Here is a 27,040-nt window from a genome sequence, read left to right on the forward strand (position 1 = left end):
ATGAGTGTAACTAGGATGGGTGCAGGGGTTGCAATTGCCTATGGGTTGGTGGTCCTCAAAAGGTCCCTGTGGCCCATATAATAAAACCCTTACTATTAAAACTCTTGATAGTTGGGGGCCCTGTTGAAGATTTTGCAATTGTGCCCACAAACTGCACGTTTCTTGACTAATCCCACACTTCTAGGATTATGGCTGTTGACCTACACACCCCAACATACTATGGTATACAAGTATGTAATTATCTGGTTTCTTCTTTGAGGTTGGAACTATGCAACTTTTTTTTCACATTATTTCTTATTTAATCCATAAAAATGTATGTCATCCGGCAGTCACATGAGACTTGCATGTATATGTCATCTGTTGCGTAAATCCATATTACTTGTTGAGGGCATTTATACACATAAAGTTTTTTTTTTAGAAAAATAACACTTTAGATGTAGCTTGCTTTTCACCCTTTTCGAAATAAAAATGTGTGAATAAAAGAAAAACACTAGAAAAATAGCAGGAAATTTCTGGCATTTTTTTTAATAACTAAAAAAAACTGTTCCAAAATACCTGTGCTAAGAAGGACTAGAGAAAAGTTTAGGAGATTGCAGATAAAAATCCATCTGCAAATCCAGGAATAAATCTGCATGTTGCTCCAGATAAGATGCTCATTATAACACCGACTAGTAAAAGTCTTCAGTTTGCACAATGTAAACTAGTACAAGAGGTAAACAAACGTATTAATCGCCAGTATTTCACATTTACTTTTTCCTGGATACAAAGTCTTCCTAGTTGTGCCTACAGAGGCGCGGTGCCGGCACCCTCTCATACCATGTCAGATTTACCATTCAGGACTTAGACAAAGCTGGGTGACATCTGCTATGGGAGACGTAATGGAGGCCGCACTGTCGCCTGGTCTGTTTACAGAGGGGTCAGGGGTAGCAGTTCCCCATGGATTTTAGTACATATACTATTATTATTATTATAAATGACAGCCAGCAGGTATGGCTACCATTATGATTATTTTTGGTATAGGGGCCCTAATTTTTGGGAATATTCCTGAATATATGTGCTGTGAACTTATTGAAAGCCTCTCTAGTGCATGCAGTATAACTACATAGTGAAGCGCACATCTAGTAGTTTGTACTGCAGTATATCTTGTATGTTTTCGTTGGCTGCGATAAGATAATGCTGCCATTTTCTGAGAAGTAAGCAGCTGTTTATGGGGAGCATTATAGGGTCCGTCCAACGCTGCACAGGGACAGTGAGAGCACAAATGGGACAAGGGTTGAGTAACCTCGTTCATATAAAGTGTTTTTGCTGAAGCATAAAAAGTTTTGTCATCTGGCAGTCACAACATGAGATAATTTCTTAAAAATGGTTGTCCAGACATGAAAAACAAAAAATTCTCTCAGAATGTTGTAGAATTTCAAAATAAGTAATACCTTCTGATTCCTAATAACACTTTCCAAAGCTTCCTGTGCCGCTTTCTGGTTGTTGCACTTGGTCTAAATGGATATGTGACCACTGCAGCCAATCACTGGCCACTTCTTTAGTAGTCCTTGTACACAGCCGTGACATGAGGGTAAAACAATTCAGTATAGTGAACTTTATGTTCTCTACATGTTACCACCATCTACTACAGGGACAGGCAGGATATATCTATAGTCTCTCCTACATTAAGGCCTTATACTTGTAATACATGTAACTCTAAGGCTATGTGCCCACATAGCGTTTTTGTAGCGTTTTTGCGGCGTTTTTACAGCCGCAAAAACGCTTGTAAAACCGTCTGCCATGCAAATCAATGTGAATTCGGATGTGCTGTGCACATGATGCGCTAATCAGAGCGCCGAATTCGCATTGCGTTGCAAAACGCAGCATGACCATTTCTACCGCGATTACGCAGCAAATTTGCGGCCATTGAGGAACATTGAAACGCAGCAAACCCGCAGGTATATGTGGATTTGCTGCATTTCAATTAAATTCAATGGCCGCGAATTTGAGGCGTAATTGCGGTGCGTGTGGTACCCAGGATGAAGAGGAGACTACAACTCCTCTTCATCCCGGCTACCACGCGGTGAAAAAAAGAAATAAAAAAGTTAAAAATAAAAAAAAAACTGTCCTATATTGTGTGACCAACTTGTCAAGCACTTTTCCAAGTGATGCTCAAAATCGCTTGGAAAAGTACTTAAAAAAACGCATGCGAAAACGTATGAAAAAACGCTTCTCTCTGGTAGGAAAAACGCATGTATATCTGCATGCGTTTTTTTCTGCCAGAGAGAGGCAAAAACGTACTGCATCAAATCTGCTACGTGGGCACACATAGCCTAAGGCTACGTTCCCACAATGAGCTTTTGATGTTGCAGATTTTCTGCACTATTTCTGAACTCATTAAGTAAAATATGTTAGTTGCATTTTTTTCGAAAATACACTGCATAAAACAATCTCATTGTGGGAACGTAGCCTTACGACTCTGTACTAAGCACCATAAGCCGCCGTATTTCACCAGGGAAGATCTCTGGCATTTACAGGAGTATTCTACATTGAAGAATTTGAGTTTAAATACAGTAAAACCTAAATTATTAAGATTAGTATTCAAAGGGAGCAATTTATCAAAGTTTTTTTGCCAAATTTTTGACAAAATAAGTTTTGAAAAGTGACAATTTTTTTTACACAATGCAAGCTTGTGCCAAAAAGTGCAACTTCTGACATTTTCATGTCATTCTTGCACCAGCTCTATCAGGGTATTACGGGGCATAGTGGCCCCCGCTCATCAAATTCATGACAAGCAGCAGCTTTCCTTATGCCAGAAATCTTATTCAAGCAGAGGCTGCAGTAAGAGTTGTGGCGAGGCAGACATAGCAGCGTACTCCACTACGCACCTCGCCTGATTCATTAAGAGGCATCAAAAATGCCCACTCATCAAGACCGGCAAGAGAATCGCCAGCCTTGAGTTTTCCCATAAATAATATTCGTTACCTTTCATAGGATAGATGTTAAATGTATGATCACTAAGGGTCTTATTGCTGAGACCACCTTCCACCACCAATCATGAGAATGAAATGGAGCAGTAGTTGCACATGCTCACTTCCACTTTAGTCACATGATGAATTTTGGAACTAGTGGGAATACACAAAGGTCAGATCCTCTCCAATCATACATTTATCAGGTTTCCTATGGATAGGTGATCGATGATTTTTATGGGATGACCCCTTAGAAAGATCTAATCTACACATTCATTTTCTGATAAACTGTTCACATCATTAAAATGAAGACTTTCTACTTTTCTTACTCTATGTTGACTTGAAACTTCACATCATAATCATGTTTATGTCTCCTAGTATCTAAAGATAATGTGTAGTAGACCATTTATTTGTACGGTCTGCTCTATATGTAATTTTCCCATAGGTGTTTATTCTAACATCATCCAGCTGTATCTCTTCTAAACATGTTAATCTCCAAATGAAATGCCTGCAATGATTTTTGCAATCTTCCTTAATGTTATACATTTATTTTCTCTTTTTAATTAGCAGTTCTTACCATGCACATCATATTAATGTCTACATTTCATAAATAGTAGAATTCTTTTTTTTCTACATCATTTTATCCTGGGTTACTAAGAGCTGCAGTCCTAGTTCATGCCTATGTATATTATCCATATGGTTACATATTAAAAAAAACAATTTCATTAAACAGATCTTAATATCTAAATGTTACAATAAAGACTAAAAAAAGACTAGTTCAGCTATGTTTAAAATTTTACTAAAATAACTAATTGCCATATAGTGTTTAAATCAAGCAAGGTACAAATAGAAGATGGTCAGAAGAAAGGTATGGATAAGGATCAAACTAGATAAGGTTTGTCTTTAGTCTTCGACTAGCAAGTACTGTGCTTCTTGCCAAGGAGTCCGGCCACTGCTGGTAGACTGCATAGGTGGCCGGTAACCTACTTAATAAGCAGTAAACAACACTATTAAAAATACCTTCTTCAGAACACACAGCACTTTTACCAAGACTTTACACAGTTTTTTTTTTTGCAAGGTTGCTTGTTTTTAGGATCACTTTGTAATGTTACCAATTTAAAATGTTGACACCATCCCTTTAATGCCATAAAAGTAACATTTATAATTATGATGCTGACTAATAAGACTCTCAGCATGTTTTTGTATGGTCATTGGTGGGTGAAGTTTACAAGATAGAGAGAAAAATTAATCCTAATTGACTACAGTATGATACGTATTAACACATTGGATATGCATCCAATTTAAAGGGAACCTGTCACCAGGTTTTTCCAATATAAAGTAGGGCCGGCACCTTTAAACCCTCTTTTACAGCATTCTGGTATGCTGTATGCAAGTCCCCAATCTCCTCCACAAGGCACAATTTTTTTTTTATTATACTCAGATGGTGAAGTCCGGTCCGGTGGGCGTCTCTGATGTTGAGCCGGCTCCTCCTCTCTTCTTACAATCAACGTCCTTCTTCTCTACTTCATGTTGATGACGCATCGTACGTTATCCACACAGTGGTCTCCATCGCGCTCCTGGGCAGGCGTACTTCTCTCGGCCATGCCCAGGGCAGAGCAAGGTACTGTGGTGCGCATGCACCAGGAAAGACTAATGAGCGCCGATGACCCATAGGTAAAGCCGGCACATTAACACTACAGTACTTTGCTCTGCCCTTGGCAGGGTATAGAGAAGTGCGCCTGTGCAGGAGTGCAATTGGGGGACACTATGTGGATGACATAGGACGAGAGGAGGGACTGGATTAAGACCAGGGTCGCTTATTGGACTGGGGTCTGTGAATATTAAAAAAGGTCTTTTCTGTGCCTTGCATATGGAATTGAGGACATACATTTATCTTACTAGAATACTGTAAAATAGGGCTTCAAGGTGATGGCCATACTTTATATTATATTGGGAAATCCTGGTGACAGGTTCCCTTTAAGGAGGGCAATAACAAAACATTTTTTAAAAAATCCTGAAAACATGGTTACACTTTGCCACTTGTTGTAAAAGTGTTCACACTTGATTTCTACTGGACTGGCTGACTATCTTATGTGTGTGGAGATTTCTCTTCGACAGATGATGTTGGAAGAAAGATGGATCAGGCGTCTTGATTTTCATGACTGATTCTTTTGTTCTCAGGGGGGATAAGCTGCTTGCTGAGGTGTATGTCGACAGCTTTCTTACTATGATCTCCTCTTTGAAAACGCATGCTCGGTAGAACTAAGTGTGCATTGTTATCAGGGTTTGGGAGGAAAAGCTGGTGGCCAAACAAGCAGCCAACAACTGATAAAAGTGTACTGGCATCTTTAGTCAGAAATTGTTCCTACCCCTGCATGCCAGGACCACCTGCAGGTTATTACATTGGTATCAAAAATGTATCAGAAATGTTGAAAATAAATGATGAGTAAAAATGATGTGTAAAGGGCAGAGCTGGTACGTGCAATGCAGGATAAGGTACAATGATGGAAATGTTGAATTTATGGGTCTTCGTGTTTGTGTCCTCGATTGTAATTTCCACCAGGGGAGCAAAAAGTGTATATTCCCTGCACAATATGTCAACCTGCATCAAAAAAAGAATAATGATACAGTGGATACATAAAGAATGTGCTTGTCCCACTAAGTGTAAAAATAATCAAAAGAGGCCCTGTGGCACTTCTGGAACGTGCATTTAAGAAGCTTCCACCCAATGCCACCTTTGATTTTTCTTCAAGCGGCGATGTATATAGACATGAAAAAGAAAAATATCGGAAGATAAGAAATGTACAAACTTTCTGTTTGACCTTTCTCTTCAATGTCATTCTTACACTTTATAAAAATTGATGGAAAAGTAGATAAAAGGTTGAAGGTGTTCTCCTTAGCAAACAATTATTCAAATGTTATTCTTGAAGAAGACAGAAGATAAAAAAAAATCCACCTGGCTGAATGGTCGCTTAGGACATTCCCGCCTCATGCTTCGTTTCCTTTGATTTCAGGAAGGTGACTCAGCTTGTAGCCTGTTCAGTAATTTTTTATTAAGATTTTTCAAATTTTGTAATAAATTTCTGCAAAAGAAAGCATCAATATGCCCATTTACCCTAGGTTTATAATGATGTCTAACTGTTACTGTTCACATGTTCAGCTATTTTTCATGTTTGGATGGATACATTTCAAAGATAATATTTTAAAGAAGCACTCTCGTCTATATTTTTTTTAATTAAATGTGTGTATATAATCATATAATGTAGTGTGAGTGTATTAATATACTCACCTGCCGCCGCTCTCTACGGGATCCACCTCCGTTCTTCTTCTCTTCCCAGTGACGTCAACACTCTGCAGACTCTCCGAGTCACACTGTGCTCTACGTGACCAAGAAGTGACTTTTACAATGTAAGCCTGTAGAGGGTCGGTACTAGTTGCCATAGACTTACATTGTAAAAATGACTTCCGGCTCACACATAGAGCATGGAGTGAGCCTTATTGTCTCAAATGTGGTGACGTCACTGAGAAGAACGTCTGTGGGTCCCGTAGAGAGCCGCGATAGGTGAGTATATTAATACACTCACACTACATTACATGCATATATACACATTTAATAAAAAAATATACAAGCGAGTCCTTCTATAAGTGAAGTAGGGGTTTGAGGACAAGTGTGTTACCTAGTCAGGCCTTCAATGTGCTGTAATGACCCTTTCTTCTCAGGTACAGTATTTACAAACATTGATTTCTTGTATTTACATTGTATGAAGCAGAAGCTTGATTGAAGCTCCTGAGATCCTGCCTTTCTACCATACTGTGGACTGAAATGTCCAAATTCTGTATTTCAGACGTTGAGAAAGAAAGGCCTCAATGGGTGTGATAGTCCAGATCCTGATGCAGATGATTCTGTAGGTCACAGCCCAGAGTCTGAGGACAAGTACAGAAAGATTAATGAAGATATTGATCTAATGATCAGCAGGCAAAGATTGTGTGTAAGTACTCTGAACATCTATTCAGTTTTTGATATATCTGTGGTATTTCTCTAAACCTGGCAGGCATTGAACAAGAAAGAACACAAAGGCTGTGAAAGCCCTGATCCCGACTCCTCTTATGCCCTCACCCCACGCACTGAAGAGAAATATAAAAAAATTAATGAAGAGTTTGATATTATGATCAAGAGCCATATAATACCTGTAAGTACCTGAGGTCACATGGCTGGTCTGCTAATTACCGCTAACGTAACACCCCTTAACCCTTGCAGTGATGGTTTACTATTGAAACACCTAAATTGCTACCCCCTGCTCCCTAAATCTCATTTAAAGGTCCGGCAATACCAGAAATGCAAACTCCAATGAAACCTCCCTGTTCCACAGAATGATATATTTAATAAGTTAATCCTAAAATGTCCCTGATTGTAGGCTATTAAATAACAGCCAAATACCCTCAGCTTTCGTATAATTAGGTGTAAATGCTTAAAGTATTTTAGCAGTTAAGCACATTTTAAGAATTTTGCTTTGAAAAATTATGAAAATGAAACGCAGTTGATATGAAAAATTCAGATAAGGGATAATTCAGGTCTTTGCAGGTTGATGCTAATTTCTACTCACTCCTGCCTTGAAGGTATCTAGCAGCAGAGCAGACCCCTTCACATTAAGCCTTTAGCGACTTACTCCTAAACATGATTTATTATTCACATTTGGGACCATTATAAAGCCCCCTAAGGTGCCAACTAGTGCCCTAAATTAAAATAGTTCTACATGCCAAATGCTCACCACCTCTAAGTAAGATCTTCAGTCCCATTTGAAGAACTACGATATTAAAAAAATCAATGGGATGTTAACGTTCCCTGTGGTTTCATGTGGTTATGTTATATCATGGAGACTTTCTTTTCGAAGCAATGCTCCACCAACATATCACAGCATCTAATGGAGCGGCCCATGATTTTTTTTCATATAGAAATTTAGAAAAACAAGCTCTTTGTGTCTCCATATGAAGTCAGAGGCATATCTAGTACAATATGTCCACCATAGACTTATCTGGCCTCGGTACAACTAAGTGGTTATACAAAGTCATAACATGGTTACGATCTGAGTCCTATATCACCTGAGAAGAACCTTGGACCCTTGATGAACATTTTGATTATGAAATACTATCTCTAAATCTAAAGAGATGTAATTCTCTATCCCTCCTTCTACCAGAGGGTTAAATGCTAATAGCCATGACTGCATGAAATCCCTTTTCTCGGATGCACCACACTGGCGTGCTGGGGTGATGCTATGGCGCTCATAATCTTGGCTTCCTCTCAAGTTTTCCGTATTCATTTCTATGTTTGCAATGTAGATCTAAATTTGATATGCCAACCCTGAACCAATTCATATGCCTTGCCAGTGATTTAAGAGAAATAACATTGCATGAGCTTCTCTCTGTTTTGTTTTTTGATGTAATGTATAATGAGATGCATGTTTACATGCATAGAAAATCATCAAATGATTGATTGTTTTTTTTGAGTGGGATGACATACGTATGTAAATGTCTGCTGTTTTTTATCTACTCTTTTTCCATCCTGTTCAGTGTAGAGCCGTCTGCTTAACACCGGTAACAGTTCAGCAAGAATTTACCATTGTTCAATTTACAGTATAATGTGAAAAGTGATTGAACTTGCTTAAAGAGGTATTCCCATCTCCTAGATCATATCCCAATATCTAGTAGGTGTAATAATAATAATATAAGCAAATACTTCTAATTAGAACTGTAGTACAGTTTTTCTGATTCAATATGTGTCTTTCCTCATGGGCAGGCATTGCAGGACCTTAGGTATCCATGGTTACGACCACTAGCACCTAGCTAACTAACTGTCACCATGGACACCTAAGGTCCTGCAATGCCTGTACATGGGGAAAGAGACATAGCGAATTAGAAGAACTATACTATATTTCTTATTGGAGGTATTTGCTAATATTATTACTATTACACCTACTACATATTGAGGTAGGATCTTGTAGATGGAAATACCCCTTTGAGCCACACAGACCATTGCATGGGTTCAGCCGTCTGGTGTGTCTGAGGTGCCATATAGTTTTCAAAAATCAAAGATAAAGATGCGTTCCCACGTGGGACATTTATGGCATATTGATAGGATATGACATGACAGCTAGATGCCGATCCCACTGCTGGCAATTTTCAGAACTGTCATAGAAATTAACTGAGAGAACTGCACATATATTTCCACCTCTCCATTCCTAATGATCCATGGAACTAGTCTGATTGTCGTATGGAGTCAGGAAGGAATTTTTTTCCCCAATGTAGAGCTTAGTGGGTTTTTTGTGCCTTCCTCTGGATCAACATGTTAGGCTATGAGTTGAATTAGATGGACTTAGTCTTCCTTCAACCATAAAAACTATGTTACTATGTTAACAGAGCCTCATTCTCTGGATAGATGTAGACCCCTGTGGTGGCACCTGCTGATAAATATTTATTTTTATTTTACCTTGCTTATATAGTAACATTAACTTCCACAGCTCTTTACAGACTTACAGACATCATCACTGTCCCCATTGGGGCTCACAATCTAAGTTCCCTATCAGTATGTCTTTGGAATGTGGTCAAGGAAATGGAAGGAAACCCACGCAAACACTGGGAGAAAATACAAACTCCTTGCAGATGTTGTCCTTGGTGGGAGTTTAACCCAGGACCCCAGAGCTGTAAAACAATAGCGTTAACCACTGAGCCACCGCGCTGTCCACAACATAGCATATCCTATGAAAGTGCCATATATGTCCCAGATGGAACAATTTACTAATTGACAGTTTACTAATACTTTGTGCTAATAATGAGACCTTTAGGAATAATCTTGGGACTCTCTATGAATCATAAAATCTCCATAAATTATCAAAGCAATATTGCCTTGTGCATGGATGCCGGATTCACTTCTATGCATGCCACCGCTGCTTGGTTCTTCCTGTCCAGGTCCCAGTCAACATTTGTAATAATGTTAGACAATGTGTCTACAATAAGTACAGTTATACTATCAGGAGTAATGACACATAGCAATAATGTACCAGTGAAATACATGACATAGAAGCAGTCCATGCTGCTTGCTATAGGTACTATGTAGAAGAGAGGATCACATCTCAAGTTGGGTGGTAGGAACCACAAAAGACATATACTGCCATTCTTTGCTGTTAAAGGGGGTGTACCAAATATGGAAGATAGCCTTTATTCATATGATAGGGGGTAACTTCTTGATTACTCGAGTTCCAACTACAAGGAACCCACCGATCCTGAGAAGACCTGCAGAGCCCTATCTCAATGGTGCTGTGGTCGAGCATACACAGCTCCTCTCCAATCAATCTCTATGGGACTGTCAGAAATAGCAGAGCGTTGTACTCTACTATCTAAGTCAGTCTCATAGAGAATGAAAAGAACAATGATATACAGTACATGCTCAACCTCTACTTCGTATTGATTCTCAGGATCAGTGGGGATCCCAATAGTAATAACCCCAGCAATCAGGAAGTTCTCCAAACTTGGCACAAAACTTGGAAGCTTACAAATCTGATGCAACCACTTTAAATGGAACTTGTTACATGGAAAAATGCTACTAACCTACAGATATGTGGTAAATCTGCAGGTAAATAGTGTTCTGAACTTGCCCAGCGCCTGCATGTAGAGCCCTGCTGCTGGGAAGAAATTAACTTTCTTCCTCCCGGCAATGTTCGTCGGTTCGCAGGGGGTGGCGCTGGTGCAAGTTCAGTCACCGCTCTGTGTATAGAGAGTAATGGCTGTAACTGTGTCCCCAGCACTGACTAACAGCTCGCTCAACATTAGAGCCAGCTGTTAGTCAGTGCCGGGGGCGCGGTTACAGCCTTCACTCTCTATACAGAGTGCTGACTGAACCCACGCTGGCGTTGCTCCCGTGACCCAACGCTAAACACTGCTGGGAGGAATAAAGTTCATTTTCTTCTGGCAGTGGGGCTCTCGGTGTGGGTGCCAGGCAGGTTCAGAATGCAATTAACCTGCCGATTAACCCCATAGCTGCAGGTTAACAGCTTTTTTTCACATGACAGGTTCCCTTTAAGAATTTCAATAGTCTATAGGGCAAATGAGCATCTTTGTACAACAAGTTATTTCTACCGTATGAATTGTATTAGAGTTGGGTCCTCATTTCTGTTCCATGGGACCCTTTCTTCTTTGGGGAAACTTTGTATCTGTTACATAACACAGATTTCATTTTAAGAGTAGTCTGAATGCCTTTTTGGGTAATTCGATACCTTCATTAAATATATATTACATTTTGAAACAAAAAAATCACGTGACACAAGAGGTGTCACTACAATTTGTAAATTACACATTATAAAAATAAGTGCTGGTTTCACGATGAGATGTGTATTCTGCAGGATATAGTATAAGCGTGCGCACAAATGTCATCCCTGGTTAATTGTGTGCTTCTACTGTTAATGCAGGAGTCATCTAGGTGCTTTTCCATATGTGCCACCCTGTTAAGTTGCCCTGAAATTCTTGGGTGACTGGATAGTTGCAGTATGTTTTCACACAAGCTCTTTTAGATGCTTATGTAGCAGAGATGCAATTTGAGAGCAGGGACACGAATGCCTTTTAAAACCCCGTGTTGATCACAGCAGTAGCAGCTGTTGGCATCGAGATGGACAGGAGGAAAGGATTACTAGCAGGCGAGGAGAGAGAGAGGAGGTTTACATGAAATCCACACAAGTCTTAGAATGATTCACTTGTCTTATGCAAATATTGATTAGAGAGCACAGATCGTAAATATAGAAGGAAGGAGAAGCTTGGAATGTGCAGCCGCCCCAAAGTACAGTAAACATCACTGTACATTTCTGTGAGATCAGTATCATAGAGAGACGCTATGTGCCTGTCTTATCTAGAATGTATGTGCTGTGCTCTTCACGAGGAGCGGTCGTATAAATGGCTTCATATGTCAGAGCCGCTTTTTAAACAAAATATATGGACTTGAAAACCTCGGCAATGAAAACCTTGAAATAAAACAAATGGAGTCAAGAATCAATTACTGACCTTGTGCTCCACAAAAGTCCAATTCAGACTGTGGTTCTTGTGGTTTAAAAGTATTGGGTGTCCTGGTCTGAAGGCTGGACACTGCCATTTGACACAGGAAGGATGGCACCATCAAAATGACAGCCTCACAGACGCTCTAAACACATGGCACACTAGATCCATTTTTGGTTTGTCTTGCCCACCTGACCACAAACTAGGGGTGGTAAGAAAACACAGCCCTGCAGTTAAAATGCACAACGGTACGCCTTTGCTCATGCAGAAAGAAAGATCCATTGAAAAAGCTGAGCTGTGGATATGAAACATGGGTTATATCTTTAACCACCAGTACGAAAAAGAACCTGACTTCTCCGTCCATAAGAAAATACTGCATGTGCCAACAGAAAAAGCTGGCAATGGCACTTCATGAAAAGGGTCGCTCAGGTTTCCGCAGAAAATGCCTAAGGACATGAATTTTGTGGTTCAAAAACATCTGATAATAATTATACTTGCATTTGTACTTCTGAGTAGAACATCATTAGAGCGCTTTACTAAAATGGCTTAAAATTAAGGAAGCTCATCTAATTACCAGGGAAAAGTTTGTGGGTCATTGTGGGCAAATTCATGTTCACTCTATTACAGCCACAGCTGAAATTCCCCCAAAAAAGACATTTCATACTGATGGTACAAAATCCAATGTAATACAACAAGACAGTTATTAATGGCACGTAGTAAAGTAGATGTGTAAGCTTTGGAACGTTAATAAGATAAGATAAGATAAGATATACTTTATTTATCCCGGAGGAAATTGCGGTATCACAGCAGCAGAACACAGATCTCGAACATGACACATATGATAACATAACATTTGGAATGCTTTAGACATTGCTTTTCAGACATTTGTTAAACACCCCCATAGCTGTTGGAACAAACGATCTCCTGTATTTTTCCTTTTTACACCTTAGTTGTATTAGGCGATTGCTGAATGTGCTCTTCTGTTTCGCAAACAGTTCATAAAGCGGGTGTGTGTTGTTGCCCATTATAGCTCTGCACTTCTTCTTAATCCTATCCTCTACCACCTCTTCAAAAGTCCCAAGCTGTAGGCCCACCGTCGCGCTAGCCTTCTTTATAAGTTTGTTGAGCTTGTTGGCGTCAGCAACACGCACACTGTTACCCCAGCAAATTATTGCCGCAAAGGTGGCACTAGCCACAATGGATTGGTAGAACACCTCAAGCATTTTGCCACACACATTAAAAGACCTTAACTTCCTTAGGAAGTACAATCTACTCATCCCCTTCTTGTAGACCTTCTCCATGTGGCACTTCCAGTCTAGCTTGCTATCCAGGTAAACCCCCAAATATTTGAAACTGTCCACCATCTCCACATCCTGACCGTCAATGGTAACAGGTAGGCATACCTTCTAGCACCTTCCATAGCTCATCACCAACTCCCTGGTTTTCTTAACATTTAGTTCTAGATGGTTAGCCTGGCACCATACTACAAAGTCCGCAACCACCCTTCTATATTCCTCTTCATCCTGGTCCTTCCCAATACCGCCAACTATCACAGAGTCATCCGAGTACTTCTGGAGGTGACAACGGTCTGATTTATACTGAAAGTCAGCTGTGTACAATGTAAAGAGGAATGGCGACAGCACTGTTCCCTGCGGGGCTCCGACACTGCTCAGTACACTATCTGATGTAGCCGTCCCCCACCTAACAAACTGTGGCCTATCCGACAGGTAGTCAATTATCCAATTCACAAGTCCCTCATCCACCGCCATTTTAATCAACTTTCCACGCAGTAAGAGTGGCTGTAATGTGTTGAACGCACTAGAGAAATCAAAGAACAAAGCACGCACTGTGGTTCCATCATTGTCCAAAAAGGAATGTACTGTTTGTAGCAGAGACGCTACAGCATCGTCCACCCCCAGTCCCTGCCGGTACGCAAACTGAAGAGCATCAGTATGCGCCATCACCCTCGGACACAAGTGAGCAAGTACTATTCTCTCAAAGGACTTCATCGCATGCGATGTTAAGGCCACTGGTCTATAGTCCCTCGGGGAAGCCGGGAAGGTAGTCTTGGGAACCGGCACCAGGCAGGAAGTCTTCCATAGCACTGGTACTCTCTTTGATTGTAAGCTCTGGTTAAAGAGATGCTGGAAGACAGTACACAACTCATTTGCACACACTCTGAGGACACGTGGACTGAGACCGTCAGGCCCTGCTGCTTTGCCAATGGCCAGCTTACTAAACTGGTCCCTCACGTCATTTTTGGAGACCGAGAAATGATCTATTTCACCCCCTGTTAATTTAGCTAGTTGTTCCCCGGCCTCCTCCCCCTTCCCTGCTGCTACCGCAACTTTATTGCTGAATCTATTGAAGAACTCATTCATTTCATTAGCCATTCTAAGTCCACCACCCCCCTGCTCCGACCTTGCCTTAAACCCAGTCACTAGCTTCATTCCAGCCCACACCTCTCTGGAGCTTTTTTGTGCAAATTGATTTTCTAATTTAACTCTGAATGCCTCACGGGCAATCTTAATTTTCCCCTTTAGGTCTCGCTGTATAATTTTCAATGCGTCCTTGTCCTTCCTTTTAAAAGCCAGCTTTTTCATGTTTAGTAAATGTTTCAACTCTTTTGTAATCCATGGCTTATTGTTTGCATAACACCGAATCTCTTGAACAGGTACTACAATGTCCATACAGAAGTTGATGTAATCAGTAACTCTGCCAGTAATCTCATTAACATCACAATTCTCTTTCATGGTACACAACACCTCCCAGTCTGTACAATCAAAGCAGTCTTGTAATGCCTCCTCTGCTGCTGGACACCACTTCCTTATCTTTTTAATTGTCACTGGTTGTTTGCGGACGTCTGGTTGGTAAGCAGGAGACAATAGTATGAGGTTGTGGTCAGATTTCCCCAGGGGGGGTAATGCAGCCGATGAATAAGCATTCTTAACATTAGCAAAGAGGAGATCCAGTGTGTTGTTGTCCCGTGTAGGACATTTGACATATTGATAGAACTTTGGTATTGCAGATGAGATCTTTACTCGATTGAAATCCCCAGAAATTACAGTTAGAGAGTTTGGGTGTTTAGTCTGAAGCCGAGCCATCACCCCTGACAGCACATCCCCAGCAGCCTCTGGGTTCGCACATGGTGGTATATACATCACAACTACAATAACAAGAGTGAATTCTCTAGGCAGATAGTAAGGCCTGAGGCCCACTGCTAACAGTTCAATATTTGGACAGCAATGTTTCTCCTTAACAGTTACATGCCCCTGATTGCACCATCTGTTGTTAATGTAGAGTATCACTCCTCCACCTTTTTTCTTGCCGCATCTAACTCTCTCTCTATCAGCCCGAACCATTTGAAACCCTGGTACCGAGACACATGAATCTGGGACCTCCTCATGCAGCCAGGTTTCTGTAAAGCACATGAGACTGCATTCCCTAAACTCCTTCTGGGTCTTACTCAGAGCCAGCAGTTCATCCGACTTATTTCCCAGCGATCGTACGTTACCCATGATAATGGATGGGACCACTGGTTTAAACCTTCTCCTCCAGGACTTGATCTTCTTGCCTGCTCTGCAGCCTCTGAAAGGTCTCCTTATTTCCCGTGGAACATTCAGTATTGCCACTGCTGGAGAAGACTTTATCCTGCGCAGTTCCAGAAGACGATCCCTAGAATACACTGCTCGTTTAGCAACAGACCTAGGGTCCACCATCCCGTCATTGTTTCCACCCGTCACACCAGTCCTCTCCATGGCAAATCGTATGCAGTGACCTCCACCGCTCACATATGGCTGTATCCCTGTCACAGGCTGTGGGTAGCAGCATGCATCCTTCAGTAGCATTAGCTGAGATGGTCCGTATTGCGTGCCCCAGAGTGTCTGTACCTGCAGGAGACTTGTAAGTGGTGGAAGAAGATCCAGGTGCAGATCTCGTGCTGTGTGCCCAGCAGCAGTTGATAGTGTGGGAAGTGTTGTATCTTCCATCCCCAATAGATGAGTATACAGGAACGTTGCAATCCAGAGAAGGTAATAAAATAATAAAATAAAATAACTGTAACAAAACTGTAACTGAAATAAAGTAGAAGCTTCTGCTGCTGCAATGGGCTGCCAGTAGTCCGGCGCTGTATTGTCTCCACAATCTAGCAGAGAGGCAGACAGGCATGTCCACACCCTCCGGAGTAATACTCATATAGTACATGTTATATGTTAGTATTTTGGAGGCAATAAGACGTAACAGATACACAGCAGAAATGGTTCATATGCAAGTTTGTCTAATTATTTTGATTTGTATCCTGCAGCTCTCTGATTAAAGTATGGATGGATAGATAGATAGATAGATAGATAGATAGATATCCAAAGAAGACAAAGGCAGCACTCCATAGTTCAATAAATAGTGGTTTATTGATCCATCATGCCAGGGCAACATTTCCTTCCAAGTGTGGAACTTTTTCAAGCAGCTTGAAAAAGTTCCACACTTTTAAGGAAATGTTGCCCTGGCATGATGGATCAATAAACCACTATTTATTGAACTATGGAGTGCTGCCTTTGTCTTCTTTGGATATTTTGAGGTTTGGCTTTACGTGTAAGGCGTTTTTGCAACCAGTTTTTTGCAATATTTCTGCTAGTGCTGCACCTGTATTTTTCTAATTAGAAAGACAGATAGATATTAATGATAGATAGATATGATAGATAGATGATAGATAATATATAGATAGATAGATAGATAGATAGACGAATAATAGATAGATAGAAATAAAAAGAATGCAGCACTCCAATACAAAATGCAAAATGTTTACCTTTCTCAAGGAACAAATTGGACATTTGTCTGGAGGTCTCAAACCCACTGTGAGTAGATACTAAGTGGTGCTGTTCCACAACCCCTTTATGTTTAGATAGATAGATTTATATAGATAGATAATAGATAGATCGATAATAGATAGATAGATAATAGATAGATACACAATAGACAGATAGATAATAGATATACAATAGATAGAAAGATATAGATACTAAAAGATGAGTTGTTAAAAAAAAACAAAAAAAAAAAACAGTAACAATTATCCATACTAATTTTATATTTACTGTTATTATGTAACGAAATAGTTGGAATTAGAAGATTAACCCTTGCCCTTCCTGATATAGTTTTTTTTTCTGTTTTTGAATTGTGGTCATGGTATAATTTTATGATCCAGGCAAATCATGTATTCACATTTACAAAACCATGCAATTGATCTAAACCATAAAATATTACATTTTCCAGAGCAAATATATGTTCTGTAAATTATCTTTTGCAATCCATCTCGTTTTGGCAGCCAGAAAAATTTTAGAGTATTTTATATTTATTATAGAAATTCTTACACGTGTTAGCTTTTTCTTCTGAGATTGTTTCTGCTAGATTTGACATTTTTTTTTAGTATAAATTTGTAACCATGTAATGGTTAATTCTGCGTAGTATTGAGAATCGCTTATTGAGACATAGAGACATGTAAGGACTTTTGCTTCTTTCCTGACAGTAGTCTTCTCTCTTTATACATGTAAGTCATAAGGAATGAAATCTTACTTTATTTCATATACTGTAGATTGTGCTATTTTTTTTTATATTATTGTAACAAACTCATTTGTTTGATCTTATAACATTCATACACTTTATTATTATTGGATTATATGCCTAAAAAGCAATCAAGCTTTCTCAGATTACAAGCTTTTCACATTTTTCATATTTTTGCGAACAAAAAACAACATAAAATGTCAAATACACATTTAAGTAAACATTTCAATGGCTGTTCAGCCCCGAAAAATGGAATGGAGGATTTACTGTTTAAAGTGAAATAAAAGTTTAATGTCAAAACTAAATAAATGTTTTTTTTTAAACAACCCTAAGAGAGGGTACATTTGTGAATGGCAGAGGAAGGCTGGGTGGGGTAAAGGGGATATTACCAGGCAGTTTCATAAGTCATTCACAGATTTATGCCAGTTAGTTTTCCAATTGCCATATATATTTTTTCAAATTTTCCAGATTTTGTTCTATTGATGATAAAGAAGTATGACAATGTTATGGTGTAGAGCGTTAATTATGTCATAATTTAAATGTCAATACTATAACTGCAAAAAAGGGTGGGATGAAGGTTGGGGTTGGAGCAATAAAGTGTAAATAACATATTGATTGAATTTCCATAAAAAAATGGAATAGTCTTATATATGTTGCTCTCTTTTTATACACAGGCTGTTCCACCTCCCAATTTTGAGATGCCAGTTTCCATACCAGTGACCAATCCAAACAGTTTGGCTTACAGTAATCCAGCTGGTTCACTGGGTAACCACAACCTCTTGCCATTGTCCCATCAAACCTTGCAGAGAAACAGCATGTCTCCTGGCTTGACACATCGACCACCAAGTGCAGGTAACACAGGTATGATACTGTTGTGGTGGTGCAAACGCTTGGGGGCATCTAGGCCTGTTTATGACTCATATGGCAAAATTACAGCTCCATGCACGAGCCATATATTTCCTAAGGAGACGTCTTTACAATTCCGTCCTTTTCAGTAAAAAGTATATTGTGGTACTGTGTTAGCCAGAAAAATCGATGAAAATACTTTTATACCCACAAACGACAAAAGTGTTCTCGGAGTCATACCTTTATTGGCTAACCAGAACAAGTATGTTTGCAAGCTTTCAGAGGCTCCTTCTTCAGGCTGGTTTACAAATGGGCAGGTTTACAAATGTACATTTGTAAACCCGCCTGAAGAAGGAGTCTCTGCGCTCTGAAAGCTTGCAAACATAGTTCTTCTGGTTAGCCAATAAAGGTATCACTCCTAGAATACTTTTGTTGTTTGTGGGCATAAAAGTATGTCGTCGATTTTAGATCAGGAAAGACTTTCCTAAAGTCCTTTAAATGCAAGATCATTTCCTGTCTTGGCACTAAATCTACCACTTATATTGTGAGTGGAGCCATTGACCAAACATGTTTGCAAAGAAATAGACTGAAAATGTAAAAAATATTTTTCTATATTATTTTCTTGAGCTTTACCATGTAAACAATAGATATATTCCTTCATTCATATACACAAAAAATGAAATTGTTTTTATCATGGAGAATACATCCATGTGTTGTGTTAGGCACCATTGTACCAGTCACCTTGCGAACAGTCGTTATGGCACAACCCCTGATTATTTTACAGAAACTATTAGCAGATTCGAATTGAAACTATAAGATTTATATAAAATATTGTACAGGAAACATGGAGGAATCCGGAACGTGACAGCTTTCTTATCTTATTTTCTACAAAAAGTAAATGAAACAAGAAATAATTTGACATTAATAGCCAACTGTAAAATTGTGCAAGCCTACATATGATCTACATAAACTTGCATAAACATTGCATAACTGATAGGGGAAAATATTATTCAGTCATTAAACTGGGAATCTGTCACCAGGTTTTTGCCACCCAATCTGAGAGCAGCATAATGTAAGACTGTGACCCTGATTCTAGAGATGTGTCACTATTGGGCTGCCTGCTATAGTTTTGGTAAAATCACTGTTTTAGCAGCAGTTGATTATCACTACATTACTCGTAAACCTGCTGCCATGTAGTCCTCCATATTCATGAGCTCTTTCTAAAACCGCCTCCACCACTGGTTGGCAGCTTTCTGCCTGTGCACAGTGTACACAGAAAGCCAGTGGTGTGGGTGGGGTTATATAGGGCTCAGCATGCAGAGAACTGGAAGATCAACATCATTTAAAACAGGGATTTTATCAAAATCACAGCAAGCAGCACAGTAAGTGACACATCACAGCAATCAGGGTGTCTGCTATTACATTATGCCTCTCTCAGATTGGGTACAAAAAAAACCTGGTGATAAATTTCCTTTAAATAAAATATCATCATGGAAGATGGAAGTCCCACTTCTGGACCCTGCACATATCTCCAGGACAGGGTTCATCCAAAACTCATCTTACCTAGTGAAATGACTGCCAACCACTGCGTTCAGGCAAAGCATGAATTTGTTACATGCTGTGAGGATTCTGCAATGCAGGCGCCAGGAGCAGTGGGTGCGTGACCTCAAGTATTTGATTTGCATACATACAGTCACATGCTGACTAGACTTGCACAGCCTCACTCAATGCAAGTGAATTGAGCCGGGCTGGACAAGTCTAGTTGAAATGTGGCCGGAAGTATGCAAATCACATACTTGTGGTCACATGACTGCCCGCTCCTGAAGCCTCACACCATGCAGTGTGTGCAATGTGAGGATTCACAAGTCTGCAGTCACATAGAATAAGTGCAGACTTGTACCCTGAGGCCGGACAACCCCTTTAATTTTATAAAAAATATCTGTATTAATTTTTTACTTCTATGCATTATTGTGATAGGATGAAATGGTATTGCCTTCAGTTGCTGCAATAAGGATAGTGTTTAGGATTTTTCTTACCTATCAAGTCTTCCATAGTTCTGCCATCCATACATAATAATTACTAAATCATTAATATTAGTTCTCACAAATACCATTTAATGATGGGGTTTTTTATTTGGGAGGAGCAGGGAAGTGCTTTTTTTTAATTTCGGAGGAGTAGGTAACCCTTTATTCCACCATCTATCATATACTATCTGCTGTCTACTGTATGTGAAAAAGCAAGCATTTTTTGGATATAGCAAAATAACTGTTTTGCATCTTCTTGTAGTGAGTAAAGTCTTCATATGACTTGTCAGGTAGAGCGCTAACCAGAAGTATTTCTTCAGTGATATTGGAAGTGACAACTTAATATTCTCCTGGGTTGTCTTGCACATTTCATCTACATTGCGTTACACACATGATCAGATTCTCTGGTGGACCCAACATACCGCATCCCGACACCAGTCCTGTCATGTGTGTGCTTGTGTATAAATAGAAGGACCGAAGCTTTGTTTCTATAAATGTATATGTGTATTTTTACACAATGACGACTCAGGCTTTTACTCTAATTAACAAAAAGATAAAATTCTGGACTAGACATTTCACAGTATGGCTATAAATAAAAAGAAAAACTCTTGTTTTTTTTTTTTTTCTTGCTATAGCAAATACACAAGATTCAGAGTACAAATTCCTTCAATGGACTTTTAAGTTTCATAGAAGTGAGTTAAGATGTGGTATCTGTGGTGAATGGCAGCAATGCTGACTGTGCCATTTTTTTTTAATTCTTAGGTGGTCTGATGGGTGGGGACCTCACAAGCGGTGCAGGCACCAGCGCAGGTAAATCATAGATCTCAGTATTTTCTAACCTGCTCAAATTTACTAATTACTGGAAATCTAAATTACTTTTCCAGACAAAAATAATTAATGAGTTTGCCAAATTCCAGAATATCAACTAATCTAAAATGAGAAAGAACATGTGTGTGCACACATCAATACACATTTGTGTATATGAATTTATTATGTTACATGTAACTGACAATCACAGTGTGTAACATAACTCTCCTGATCTAGCGCACACATGTGAATTGGCCAAAGTCCATCACATTACAGTTTTAGAGCAGCCAAAGCCGCTCCCATAGATCAGCACCAATGTCAGCACTGTGCCATATAGAAGCATATACAGTGCTGAAGACCCTGAGGGATCCTAGAGGGATAGCCTGTCACCAAAAGGCCCCTCACCCAGTGGAAACTTTAGGACCTAGGTAGGCTGATCTCAGATTAAGACCATTCACCTTCCAGATTCCATAATAGTGATATGCACAATTGCCAACAATCAATAAATTGAGGACCTTTGGGCACATTTTACGGTTCGGAAAATTGATGGTAGTAGCAGTGTCACAGACGTTCTGTATATTATTTTTTCTACTAATTAAAATGCATTTTTGGTTTCCAAGGATTTTTCACCCCTATTTTTGTAAAGAAACCAAATAAAGAAGAAAGCATACTCATCTTATTGATTCCAAACATTCCTAATGTTGCCCAGCTCTCCATGATCCCACTTCCAGCTAGGACAGGCATATGGCAGCTGTAATCAGTGTCCATCCACAAGAGAATATACAGAAACCAATTTTGTATATCCTGTTCCTATCATATGGACATGTGACCACTGCAGTCAATCACTACTTCGGGCAGTGATTCGCAGCAGCTGTCATGCCCATCATGGAGAAGAAGTTGGAGAATGGTGGGAGACCTGGGCAGCCTTAGAAGAGGCTGGGATTGGTAAGGTGACTAGAATTTATTTTACATTATGCAAGATCATTTCTATAAAAAATAAACTCATAGGAGGACAATCCCTTTACAATTTTTGAAAAAAATAAAATGAGCAGCTGGCATTATTGATGGCAAAGTCTGTCTACATTGTGGACATACCAGTGGATTTAAGCATAGATTGATGAATGGTCACTTTTGTCTGGAGACTCATGCAAGCCTAATGCCAGTCAAGTTCCTGATAAGCGTTAGATGTTAAGAGTTAGTTGGTCAGTCTTGAAAAATAAAATGTATCATGATAATGATAGTAAATATTCTCCATACAAACAGGGCTGTGAAGTCAGTAAGCCAAACCTCCGGCTCAGACTCCTCAATTTCCATGACACCGACTCTGACTCCGACTCTACGACTCCGACTCCACGACTCCGACTCCCTCATACATGGCTCATGTTTAAGTGATAAATTTACTGTAGCACAGATTCATCTCAGCTAAAAGTCTAGACCCTTAGATCAGGAATAGGACAGACATTTATAGGACATTTCATAGCTTTCCCAAATTCTTACGAAAAAATATTCCCCACAAACTGCATTGAACTACTGTACCCAATTTATTATATATTTTAGGAGCTGGAGTCAGTCCATTTTATACCGACTCCGACTCCACCAAAATAGATACTGACACCGACTCCGATTCCACGACTCCGACTCCACAGACCTGCATATAAATATTATTATTATTTATTATAGATATACTGTATACCAGAGTTGGACAGATCAATTTGTGGGTCTCTGGATGGAGTCTCTCTAATCTCTTACGTTCCGGTAGTCCCATCACGGCTTTTGATTAGATGGTCTAGTGCAAGGTCATCATTGTGGCATGATGCATAGATGATGTTATGCCATCCAAGTAAATCAAAAGCCATGCTTGATATCCCAGAAGGTAAGAGATTCAAGACACTACTGTCCTGGCCAATGGACCAGGGTCCTGTAAATTGATCCACCCAACTCTACTTTATACCTATAGAAACAATCCCATTTATATAAAAATCTGGAGTAGATCTTGTGATTAAAACCATTAGATAAATGAAATGAAATGACTGTATGCTCCAGAAGCTGTGTCTGATTATCAAGAGTTTTCTTTGTTTATTATCCAGCATTAGTAGCCTTGACAAGGGTCTCAGTGCATGGAAGGGGTCTCGATAAAAAGACTTGATGAGCAAACAAGTTCATTACAAAGTTGAAACTGTCTCCCTAATAACTTATCAGAACAATACATCTATTTAAGCCTGGTTATGTCTTCACTACCGTCTAGGAGATGGCAAATGTTGTCTTTGTTCAGTGTTTCCCTTAAAAACAGAGAACTCTGTATGGTCCATGTTTAATAGGTTTAAGCTGGTGGTGATATAATCGTGCTTTGTAATCTGGAGGTTCGTGATCTTTGCTAAATTTGGAGATGAGATCCAATTTTTTAGTCTATGTTTATATTTTCATAGAAAAGACATTTCATCTGCGCAGAATACTTCAGCATTTGTAATATTTTAGTTGTTTGTGCTATTTTAGACATTTTATTTTTATGCAAATAAATGCTTTTAGATTACACGAACATAAACTGAAAAGACATTAAACTCAGTTGGGTCTCCAAGACGAGCTGAAAATATTCATGTATATATGTGTAAATATTAAAGTGCTTTTCAGACCTGTAAAAAAATGTGGAATGTCTTCAAAATATTAAAATCAGACATGATAACCTGCTCTAACCTCCATGGATAGAGTGCAGGTCAGTCCTATGGTAAGCAAGGACCTTCCATTACTCAGTCACCTGAACTCTTAGGCGTGTGATTGGCTGCAGTGGTCAGATGGCTGGAATGAAGTGCCATCAGAGGCACATCTGATTATGCACTATTACAGCATTTGAGAGCTATATTTTTTGCCCAATTTTTGGAAAATAACTTTCCCTCTACCTTATAGAGCTATTGGTTGTTTTGAGAACACTACAAGGTTTCTTGAATCTAGTATAAATGCTAATTAGGGTATAGAGATTACATTGTACATCAACATTTCATCAATTGAGTATATCTTTAATAATGAAAAATTGCAATAATGGCCAAAGCCCAAGAGCTAAGAGTGATTATGCAAATATTATGGGTGTAGTCTCCTACAACTAAGTGACAAAACTACAACAAATACTACAAAGAATGCAGAAAATATATATCCAGCACTCATACAAAGGTTCAATTACAAATTGTCATTTATTGGAGTAATTAAAGATACAAAAATGTTAGAAAATACATGTGTAGACTGTTACGCGTTTCAAACCATAGTCCATGGGTTCTTAGTCATGACTGTAAAATCCATCTGAACTGTCTGGCTAAAAAGGATTTCCTCCTTTCGTGAATCTGTGTCAATACTGGTCATAATATGTGAAGCGCGTCTACACAAGTGTATTTTTTTTTTAACATTTTTGTACCTTTGATTCTTACTGAATCTAATAAATGGCAATGTAGATTTTGTCTACATACAAGGGTGATCTGAAATTGCATTTTTTTCCCCTCTGTTTAATAATAATGACTACATACACCACAAGTATAATCCAAAAGATACAAAACATATATTTTTGTATTATTTCCTTTTTAAAGATAAAATACTAAAAAACAGAATATTAAATGGATGAGAATCCATAAATTACCAAAACAAAACAAGAGGACTGAGAAGTAAAAAACGTGTTTTGTATGTGGATAAATAAAATAAGTAAGTTCCAATAAATACCACTAAAAATATGTTCATCGTCAATAACTGTGAAATGAGCATATGCCACCCCCTGATGAAGCAATGGTGAAACATGCATTGGGCTTATGTGTGTGAGGCACGGTGGACTGTATAATTATGATTCCTTACAATTGCTTTGATTCTTGGTGCTCTCTATCGCCATGTTATATGTACTCATTTCACAGTTATTGACTATAAACTTATTTTTTGTGGTATTTATTTTAAAACTTACTTAGATTTATCTCTGTACAAAACACTTTTTTTTTTTTTTGAATATTTATTCTATTATATTTCTTTGCACTTCCCATCATCTGATTAATAATATTGCAATTAATAGTTGTTTACATTTTCCCTTATTGTAGAAATATAGATATATACAATTTTATATGTACTGTATTTATAGAAGAACCTCGCCGCTCTTATTTAATTGGGGCAATTTATAGATCCTTTTCTTTTTTATTGTTGTTTTTAATATTTTATCTTTACAATGTAATCAATAAAAGAACACATGTTTTGGCTGATACCGTTGGCGAACACAGTCATTATTGTAGATTTGCTATTTCTTTTAAAATATAAAAGAACTAGTCACAAGTTACAAGCTACATTTTTTCATAATGATGATGATGACCATCAAACTTATATTATAATTATTAATAAACCTTCTTCAAAAAGTAAATAATAAATGCCTGACTAATTGGCCGAAGTTTTGAACATCAGACATCACACTCTATTTTATAGCTTTGGAAAGACAAACAGCCAAATCCTTGTGAGATCTGAAAAAATGCTTAGAAACCACTTTCCAGAAACACCCTTAGAGCTTTTCAAAACATGTAAGAAGTTTTCTTTGGTAACATTTTTTGTTTCTAAATCACTTTTTGTTGCTTTAAAATCAATAATTGACTATAGGCCTTATGTGGATGCCCAGCATTATAGACTACAGCCTTTATATGGATGTCCTGCAGGGAAAATGTAATGTATGCATTCTAGGGTTTCTGCTGCACGCGGCTTGTAATTTCGTCTATGAGTGCTTATGAAGGGAAGAGCAGCAATTTATGGTCATAACCATGGTCTTTTGATCTCACTTTTAAAGTTAACCACAAAGAAAGTTCATATATTTTCTCAATGAGGCATTCTTAATGACTGACTCTATCATCTTCAATAGATATTATGCTAAACGTCTTGTCTGTGTCCAGTCATATAAATGGGGAGGCAACTGTAGAAATGATGAAGGATCTAAACCAAGAAGATGGGAAAGAAATGTGACCAGTGCATACAGTTATATTGAAAGTGGACACCATGGATTGCATGTGAATTTTAACCATGTCCAAGAAAACAATAAGGAAGATATTATTATCTTTATACGTTTTACTGGGATTGTCACCATTCTCATCAGTCCCTGTGTCTAAGGGAGATTGTTGATCACAGTCTACTTATCCTATTTTAGACATGGTATAGGAAGACGATTGACCTCTTAATATATTTGAAGTGAGGTAGGAGACTGAAATACCAGGCGGAAACCATTGCAAACATGCAGTGAACATGTAAACTCCATGCAGATGTTTCCCTCGGTTAGATTTGGACACAGTACCCCACCAGTGAGAACATCGTCAACGACTGTGCCACCTGAACTTGACATAACCTCTTCTTATGAAGACTTTACAGTTATGGATTCATCGTGCCATAGACATACCACCTGATACTGTTGCCTTTGCTTAATCTTCAAGGTCCTTTTGAGTAGCCATTGTCTGTAACTGAACAGTTCCTTTTAATTTGTGCCTATATCACATTATAAGGTCATATATAATGTTTTAATCATTAAGGTTTTAACTTAGATAACTGAAAACCATGTCCCCTGACTCACCAAGACCAGAGTGAACAACGCCAGTCCTGATGAGGGGGCGTATTGGAGTGAAACCCTTGTCATTCGTTTCTTAATGAATCATGAGTGTCTGACAAGTGGTGTGTGCATTAGTGACTGGAGTAATATTTCTGGCATAACGTATGCCACAGCTCATCATAGTTGCACCCAAGCTCCGCACATTTTGCTGAAGTTGAGTGAAACTGGCATGAAAACGGCAAAAGTCACACACTTTTTGCGCAACCTCGAGAATCCAGATAAACCGCGAG

General features: G+C 38.9%; 1 protein-coding gene across 20 annotated transcripts in view; it reads left to right on the forward strand.

Moving 5' to 3' along the window:
- The window catches only part of MEF2C (myocyte enhancer factor 2C), a 333,965-nt gene that overhangs the window by 270,532 nt on the left and 36,393 nt on the right, over positions 1-27,040 (forward strand). For 9 of the 20 annotated variants that reach the window (XM_073678720.1, XM_073678843.1, XM_073678798.1 and 6 more), the window contains 3 exons: positions 6,794-6,937; positions 18,212-18,398; positions 21,170-21,217. In XM_073678720.1, the coding sequence (XP_073534821.1) occupies positions 6,794-6,937; positions 18,212-18,398; positions 21,170-21,217 (379 nt within the window). Of the gene's footprint in view, positions 1-6,793; positions 6,938-7,000; positions 7,139-18,211; positions 18,399-21,169; positions 21,218-27,040 lie in introns of all 20 variants that reach the window. The other 11 variants (XM_073678773.1, XM_073678807.1, XM_073678855.1 and 8 more) reach the window with 6 other exon arrangements.

The sequence above is a fragment of the Phyllobates terribilis genome, unplaced genomic scaffold (assembly GCF_046119375.1).
Source record: "Phyllobates terribilis strain yellow unplaced genomic scaffold, ASM4611937v1 Scaffold_1__5_contigs__length_1240528914, whole genome shotgun sequence".
NCBI lineage: Eukaryota > Metazoa > Chordata > Amphibia > Anura > Dendrobatidae > Phyllobates > Phyllobates terribilis.